At 36.8% G+C, this 9,423-nt stretch overlaps 1 protein-coding gene across 1 annotated transcript; it reads right to left on the minus strand.

Annotated features, from left to right (window-relative positions):
- Positions 1-6,762: 6,762 nt before the first annotated feature.
- Positions 6,763-8,388, minus strand: LOC130078677 (uncharacterized). The gene is made up of 2 exons (XM_056244264.1): positions 7,935-8,388; positions 6,763-7,622 (listed from the first exon to the last, which is right to left on the minus strand). Exons 1-2 carry the CDS (start codon positions 8,182-8,184, stop codon positions 6,955-6,957), a joined length of 918 nt encoding a protein of 305 aa, XP_056100239.1. The 5' UTR covers positions 8,185-8,388; the 3' UTR covers positions 6,763-6,954.
- Between the last annotated feature and the right edge of the window lie 1,035 nt (positions 8,389-9,423).

Raw genomic sequence — 9,423 nt, forward strand, 5'->3', positions numbered from 1 at the left:
TAAGATTATTTTCCAACAAATTGGAGATTTAAAATCTTGCTCTGTGTGTGACGCTATACAGTAGGCTACTTTCTACATTTCAAAGGCAATATTCTACCAGTGTGACAGTCTGGCCATTTTCCTTTGTGACCACTAGGAGTCATGGGTTGCTGTTCTACTTCAGTCTCACTGAACTACAACACTTTTGGGCCCTATCAAACACCCGTTGCAATGCAGCGCCCGGCGGTCCCGCAAGTGTTTTTTGCTAGTTTCAGCCCGACGCAGTTATCATTTTCACGTCCTGCACCACGTTGTTTAAATAGCAAATTTGTGCCTATCTGTGCCCATTTGTTAGCCCATGGGCGTGCTGGTCTGAAAACGAGGTGTGTTCAGGCCCATTGTTGGCGCGTTGCTATTTTGAGGCAACTGAAATAGACTGCGCCATTGACCAACTGAAACCTTTAGGTGTGTGCAGCAAAAATGATGTCATCACGGTGTGGGTGGTCGTGCGCGTTGAGTGGGTAAGGCCCCATTTTGCTTGGCAGTGTGCACGGCACTTTTTGTAACTGCGCACGCGGCTCCGCATCCGAAGATGCACGACTTCGAGCAGAATCTGGCCGAGCATGTACGTCTCACTGCACCAGCACTGAGTTTGTGCGTCTAGTAGTTGCTTACATTTACAAAATGCGTAAACCTGTGCGCAACCTTTGCTACGGTTTCCGGGTTGAACGACATGTTTCCTGGAAACAGTGTGCAACCGGGTTTGAGGTTTTCTCTTGTTTGGTGGGTGTTTCAAAAATGTCAGCAACATGTAAACCAAACGGTATTAAAGAGACAGCTTGCACATTGGGTTCAAGTAAAGTCGTTTACAAATGTGTCCGCTGCAGCTTGGTATAGCCACGCAACAATTGAAGATATTAGAAGACATGTTTGTCGCAAGAGTTTTATAGTAAAAATATAGCATATCAACACTGATCAGCAATAATGATAAGCCAAATACTCACAATAGAAATAATAAGGTCAAATAGATCATAACACACTCTCGGAGGTAAGTTTTGATAGTTTGTGACATTTTTGATAGACTGTAACATCCGGGTGTATTTTGCAGTATTAAACACGTCTACCGATTTCATCAGGCTCCGACAATTCTTCAAAAAAAGAAAGAACGGCCTCAGCTGCCATAGTTGGAACTCTTGCGTCATCAGAACAGGGGGTGCTTCTCATTTATTCTTTTATTTTGGATAGCCCCTTGAGATGTACCATCTCATTTTCAAGGGGGTCCTTTCAATCACTTTTTGAAAATAACAACCAGAGCCACACATGCTCAAAACATAACAATACACAATAACATATGTAAAAAATAAAATAAAGATAAAAATAAATAAAGACCAAACTCAACAGGACATCATTCACAGCATGTTCCCCCCAAGACCCACCACCACCCCCAAATTATACAATAAATTACATGAATACATTGACAGTAATACGGCCTCATAGGGTGTTCACATGACACTACAGCATTCTAATGAGAAAATAAAATAAAATCCTCAATTAAAACATGTACATGGTGTTTTTAAATGTAAAAATAGTGCTGATTTAAATGAGTGTAATGATGTAGTAGATTTCAATGACAATGGGAGGTTATTCCAGTCCATGGGAGCTTTATAATAAAATGCTCTTCTCCCAATTTCACGATGTATTCTAGGTGTAGCAAAAAATGGATGTAGCAAATGTCGTATGGGATAGGCTGAGATATGTCTGACAAAGTATTGTTGAAGATAAGGGGGACATTTATTGGCATAATTAATGCAACTAAAAATAAACATATACCAGTGATACATTCTTCTTTCTTTAGGTTGGAGCCAGTCCAATTTTTCATATAGCGTGCAGTGATGTGTCATAAATGGATACCTTAAAACAAATCTACATATGGAATTAAATAAAAAATCTAGAGCTTTAAGAGAAGTAACACTTGATGTGTGATAAACAATATCTGCATAATCAATTAGGGGTAATAGGAGTTGCTGCGCAATACGCTTTCTTGTATCAATTGTAAAGCAATCAATTGAACAGTACAACTGACACAAACATTGTTTAACTTTCTTAACTGTAGCATCAATATGATCTTTGAATGATAGCTCAGTATCCAACCACAGACCCAGGTACTTAAATGTATTTACATTTACAAGAGATCTTCCATCAATCATACAGATTTGTAATTCATTCGTATTAACTTTAGAAGGTCTCAGTTTAAACAACATAGTGCAAGTTTTTTTCTCATTCAGAAAAAGGTTGTGCTCTCTGAGCCAATTCTGAACAATAATAAAATCCGATTGAAGTGCATTTTGTACTTGGTCCTTCTGGTTATACGATGTATATAAGACTGTATCATCAGCATAAAGATGAACATTACAGGATAAACAAATACTGGGCATATCATTAATATAAACAGAAAATAGGAGTGGCCCCAGCACAGAGCCTTGGGGCACACCTTTACTCATAATCAAACTAGTGGAGCATGTATTTTGTAATGCAACGTATTGACGCCTACCATGTAAATAGGCATTAAACCATAGTAAAGAACTTTGGCTTAAGCCAACCGAATACAATTTATCTAAGAGTAAATAATGATCAACTGTATCAAACGCTTTCGAGAAATCAATAAAAATGGCTCCAGTATATTTTCCTTCATCAAATGCTGTATATACATCATTTGTAAAGTTGAGAAGAGCTGTAGTAGTAGAGTGATTGGGTCGGAATCCAGATTGTGCTGATGATAAGATACCATGTTCTTCAATAAATTCGCATAATTGCATGAAAATTAATTTCTCAAATATTTTTTGAACTGTACATATAATGGAAATAGGTCTGTAGTTATTCAAATCATCTGGTTTTCCACCTTTGAAAACAGGCAATACCCTAGCCAGCTTCCAAATTGGTGGAAGTGAGTTTGAATTTATAGATAAATTATATAATTCTGCCAGAGGGAACATCAAGATATGTGCTGCGTATTTTATGAACTTGGATTCCATTCCATCAGGTCCAGCACCAGTACTCAACTTCAATTTTCCTATAGTTTGATAAACATCTATAGGTGAAATCGGTTTAAAATAAAAAAGATTTTGGGGCAGGGAATTTTTGAAAGTTGCATGTGAATATGGGGTCTTATTAGCTTGAGAGACTGCAACAAAGTGTTCATTAAGAGTTTGTGTAATTATTGTGGGGTTCTGTATAATTTCATTATTGATATTCAGTTGATTAATTCGCCCAATTTTATTACGGTTAAGTAAAGTATTAAGTTTATTCCAAAATTGTCTTGGATTCTTAAACTCTCTATTTAAGCTATTTTTATAATATTCAGATTTTTCATTCCTTGTTTTAGTTTTACTACTGTTACGTAATTGTCTGTATATTTCCCAATCGCTTTGATTTCTAGTAAGGCGGAATTTGGCCCAAGCAACATCTCTTCGCTTAAACAGAGAAATCAGTTCTGAGTTAATCCAAGGAAGACGAGTCCCTTTTACTCTAACTGTTTTAAGTGGAGCGTGCTTATTAATCACGTTCATAACCTCACTGTAAAAGAAATCCCATGCATCATTAACTGTTGGTATAAGCGAGAGACGTTGCCAGTTAATATTGCCCATATCTTCATTAAAGAGGTTCACATCAAAATATTTACACTGTCTGAATGTTATATCTTTAGGTTGTGCTTTAGACATTTTGATTTTCCACACACAATATATTACAGAGTGATCACTTAAACAATCTGACATGACTCCGGAGGATAATATTCTTTCAGGGTTAGTTACAAGTATCCAATCTATTAATGTCGATGATTGTAAATTTACTCTGGTAGGTTTATTAATCAGTTGTGATAAGTTCACACTACTAATTAAATCTCTGTCTCCTGCTGAAGATCGGTCGAGCCAATTGCTGTTAAAATCACCTAGAATTATACATTCATTATTCTTTTCTAAGGAGCTTAGGGTTGACAATATCTTCTTCATAGAGCCAGAGGGGGCTGAGGGCGGTCTGTATATGTTCCCTATTGTAAGTGATTTATTTACATGTAATATTATATCAACAAAAACACATTCAAAATCAATTGGACCAATTTTTGGGGTAGAATACTGAGAACACAAGTTGGAGCCCACGTAAGTGACCACTCCACCTCCTCTTGACCCTCTATCAACCCTATATAACAAGTAACCATCCATTTCAACATCATTATTAGATACGCCACAATAGCCATGTTTCAGAGACTGTGATGATATCAGGTTTATTGTGACTTGCCCAGGCTCTTAGAAGATCTATTTTAGACCTAAGGCTTCTAATATTTAAATGAATTATTTTAAGACCTTTATAGGAATTTAAAGCCATCATTATTATTGAAGTTTGTCATCAGCAACAATAGGGTTAAGTGGTGGAAAAAGTGGGGAGCACACTGTACATTTAAAGACAAACATAACACAGGACAAAGACAAAACATAAAAAGCAAAGCATGTATGTACTACAAAAATGTCAATTTTGTGATGGTATAGATCCAGACTACTCACAAATATATCAATGCATTAATGATCTAATCCTTATTTATTTACAACAATTGTGACAGATTGAGAATGAGAAGGTGACGTCACGCGTATCACTCCGCGTTGCATTGTGGGAAGGATTCGCCATCTTGGTAGGATACGCTATCCGTTGTCATGGTTACTTCGACCGTGAGACCGAGAGAAATAGCGACAGAGAGAGAGAGCACCCATATGAAAAAAACCTGCATGGTTCATATACAGCAACCATATATCTTCCTTACTTAAATTGGACAGAATTACCTTATGTGTTTCATGTAAGACCAATACATGTCCTATACAAAATCAGACCGATTATGGCCCCTTTCATACTAAATAGCACACATACAACTTATAGGGGATTTTTGCATCATATATGAATACTGTAAAAAGTCTTATATGAGTTGTACATGACAAAAGTATGCAATGGTGTATGGTATTAGTAGAAAACACCCGATATTCATATACAAATCATTTAAAGTTCTTATATTGAATCATATGAGTTTTACATGACAAACATATGCAATCGTATATGGTATTAGTAGAAAATAACTTAAATTCATATACAAATCATTTAAAGTTCTTATATTGAATCATATGCTAGTCAAATTAAAGTCCAATAGGATTTATACACATTTTGTGTCATTTTTTTTATACGTGTTATATAAAGTGTGTCATACAGATTTCATGTTTAGATGACCAACATCACTTATATGAAGTTTGCAAATTTGGAAATTGTACAGTGCAGAAGCTGGTTGGAGAAATACCTAGTGTCAAAATATCTCTGACCTTTATGAGGACTGGTCATTTTCCTTCAGGATTTGGACAGTAAATTTTAAATCTGGAAATCTCAATACTTTCAAAAGTGTTTCCTCTCGCAACACTGACACAGTGTTACAATATGAACACTAAGAGTAAAATATGACCACCAATGCAGAGAACAACAACACTGTTGCAGAGCTGGGTGCAGCTTTGTGGCAAACACTGGCAGAGTTACAATTCTACACTGTTCTGGTGTCGACCTAACACTTTAAAAGAAGATGAAAATCATTCATCATGGAATTCTTCTCAGCCTTAGGAGTCGAGTATTACACCATCCTGGTGTTGATAGAACACCTTTTTACAAAGTAAAACAACACTAAAGGAGTTACCCGTTTTTCTTATTAGGGTTCTGCATTACCTACTTTAAAGAACTGTAAAATAAACTGACAAATCATTTAATCTGAAAAGAATAAATTCACTTTGAAATAAACACATCACTCTATATTACTCTTTCAAAACTTTATTTCAAAACAATCCAGAAAGTTAAATTGTAACCAACCTTAGTCTGGGATTATAGCAGAATTCTGTTCATTGTAAAGTAAAAAATAAAGGCAAAATGCAAACAGTGGTTTTAACAAACTACAGGGTTCTCAAGTTTTATCAAAAGCTTGGAGTGAGATCACATGCGGTTAGGGGAGGAGCCTAAATGGAGCCCCGCCCCCGCCTAGCCCCGCCCCCAATTTTACCCATTGTTCATAATTAACCAGCAAAAATTGAAATTATAACAATTGGTAAATCTGATAAATGACAGAGCAATTCATCACATCAAATATAGGCCTACTCTTTAATGTTACATTTCAAAATTAGGCTACAAATATATAACAAATTGCTCCAAAATGTTTGGAAAAACAAATATTTTTGCATTTTTCCCTGACATCTTTGAAAAATACAAATGCAATGGCAATGATTAGGCTACTGTATGTTTTGACAGGATATACAATATTACCAAGAGCACTCTGCTAACTAGAAATACTATTAATACAGTATAATATAGAATTTAAAATAAACTGAAGAAATACATCTTCATTCCTTCCCATACCCAATAACATTCCCTTAGCTAAACTGAGCCAAAGATTTTGGCCTGGTTGCAAAGCAGTTGTACAGGGTTCTTGCACCATTTTAAAAGTAAAATTTAATGCTTTTTAAGACCTTTTTAAGACCTCAACAAATATAATTTAAGACCCAAAAATGTCAAGATTTCTTTGGAATAGGCTACTCAATTTATTGCCTCCTACAATGGAAATTAAAACTTAAAAGCTTTCCATTTGGTATCAATTATGTGAAATGTGTAAACTCGGTAAGTAAAAAAAGTAAAAATACTTTTCTTTGAAACCTTTTTTATTTTTTGTTCCTTTGTGATGTAGAACAGAGCCAACGTAACAGATAAGTTAGATTACACTAAACAACACAATGCCTTGTATGAAGGAACCATTTAGAATACTGAAAATAAGCTCAATAATGTCCTCAACACAGCCTTTCACAAGCCAAAAAGTTGACAAATAATCTACATAACTGTTAGAAAACACAAATGTTATTACATGACTTTTACTGAGAGAAACCCTTTGTTTCGTAACATCCCAAATTCTCCTCAAGACATGTGGCGCAGCTCTGCTGCTCTCTTCTCAATTTCATGGTCTAGGTCCACCAACTCCCTTCTCTTTTCCTTGCATCTTTTTCTCATGGAATTGGATTTAGTGATAAGTTCTGCCATCTTGGTCCCTGCTGTATTCTCAGCCTTCTCTGCAAGGACATCTGCATCCTTTTCTAGAGTTTCACACACAGTTGAGATTGTTCTTCTTTTCTTGCGTAGCTCTTCAAGCTCATCTTCAAACCCTTTTCTCTTGATCATCTGTTTTGTCTTTTCCTTTTTCTTCCTCTCATCTTCCAAGAAGATCCTGTACCGGTTGCGTGCAGATGCACACTCATTTAGCAGCTCTTTAGTTAGAGGCACTTTGACCACTCCACCACACATCCTCACATAGTCGCAGATTAATCTCTGTGAGACTATAGTGTCTTCGTTCATATTGCACATCTCCACCTCCTTATTTATGGAGAACCCACGCTCCACAGTAGCTTGTCCATGGGACAGAAGCAGCAGCTTTTCCACAAAGCTCCAAAGTTCTGCATATCCATTCATGGCCTTATGCAGGAAGCTGTCAACTCGCAATTTTCCATCCAATGCACTGAAGGCCATGAATTCCTCTCCTCTGGCCTCACTGAAGAGGAACTTCTGAAATTGTTGGGCAATCTTATCACCTGCATTTAGATAAAGACAAGCACATCTGTAATATTTTCTAGTTAAAATTATACTTTGTTGTCACAAGAGATTTATTTTCACTATACTCTGGAAAATGCATCTCATATTTTTAACTATATTTCAATTATTATGTCTAAGAACATATATTAGGCCTACATACATTTATTATAACTCATACTAGGCTGTATTTCCAATAAAATAAAACAAAAATGAACTGCAAAATAATAGGCTAGTATGATACCTAAAATAAGACTCCCTTTGATAAACACTAGGCTAATTGTTCACATTTCTGATATGTCTAAAGATGTTACCCGCTGTGACTCCTCCTGACAGCTTCTTATCCTGCACAAATTTCATGATGAGGGCCTTAATTTTTTGCTGGCACATGTCAGGTTCTTTGTGCATATTTTGGGGGTCCAGGCACATCATATTTCGGACAGAGGGGTACTTCAGGGGGCACTTCAATAAAATGTTCTGACAAATTTTTGACAGGGCACTCTGGCTGTCTCGCATGAACAGTAGCACCTCACGCTCACTTCCACCACTCTGACTGCCTGACATTCCCTGACAAAAGCACAAAAGTCACATCACCTGAAACATCAAATAAACTCTCCCTATGTGTAACTTACACTACACAACATTTGACAGATCCAATTAAAAGGTCAACTGCTTGATGTCAAAACAATTAAACTGATCTCTTTATTTCTCAACATAAATACTTCACTAGTCAAGTGACTTTGCAGCTCATATAGCACAATGATAAAGTATTTTAAGATAAATATTACCTTGAGGGCAGCTGTGGCTCCCATGCCAATGTCCACTTGCTTTGGACTGACCCAAAGCTTTTGGTCTGTCACATCAAGCTTGACCAGCTTTGCTGGGGAAACATCAACCTGGACGTCTCGCTTTATGAAGCGTCTGAGAAGGCTCTGAAAATAGAATAGCACAAGCATAATAATTATAAACAAAATTAGAAAAAGTATTACAGTATTTACAATACTTTCTACAAACATCATCATGCTGAAAACTCAGTACTTTGTTTTATTGTTCATATCCTCTGTAAATGACGGTGCTTGAATGATTAAACCATTAATATACTTTTAGTAGTCATTAGGCCTACCCTGATTAGATCCTCCAAATCTCTGCCGAGGAAGGGAATCATCGGGGCATCTGTCTGATACTTGGTGAGAAATGGCTGAAAACTTCTTGAGACACTCATGAAGAAGTGTAAATTTGCCAAGATGAAGTGATCCATCCGGGCTTCTGCGATGGTGTCATATGACGATGACCTTGGATTGGGCAGCTTTTTGGCTTTGACCTGATCCACATAGGTGACAATATATGGCCAAATTTCAATGGCTCGCTCCACTGCTGGAAGGTTTTCAGCCATCGATGTCCGCAAAATGGCAGAGGAAATGTATCACACTTTGTCACTAACACAAAGTCCTCTCTCCTTGCAGGTGCACAATGAAACAGGTAGTGCAGGGCTTTCAGGACTTTCTCAACTTGCCACACTGCAAAGACGTTCTTGAACGAGTTGTGCATCGTGTGAAGGCCACAACTCCCAATTATTTGTAGTTGGGCTCCACCACACTGCTCTCTGTGTTCCTCTTGTAAGAGTTCAACAAACTTCCAGTTTACAGCGGGCCCATCCATTGATAGTGAGAGCATGTTGTTCAGATTCAGCTCCTTTGTACCTTCCTGCACATTTGTATAAAAAAAAAGGAAAAAGATCAATTCAATGTGCCAAGTAATCCACATTATAATATAATAATAATGGTTGGGCTTATATAGCAGAGA

This window comes from Rhinichthys klamathensis, unplaced genomic scaffold (assembly GCF_029890125.1).
Source record: "Rhinichthys klamathensis goyatoka isolate OS25496 unplaced genomic scaffold, OSU_Roscu_1.1 h1tg000950l_1, whole genome shotgun sequence".
Taxonomy (NCBI): domain Eukaryota; kingdom Metazoa; phylum Chordata; class Actinopteri; order Cypriniformes; family Leuciscidae; genus Rhinichthys; species Rhinichthys klamathensis.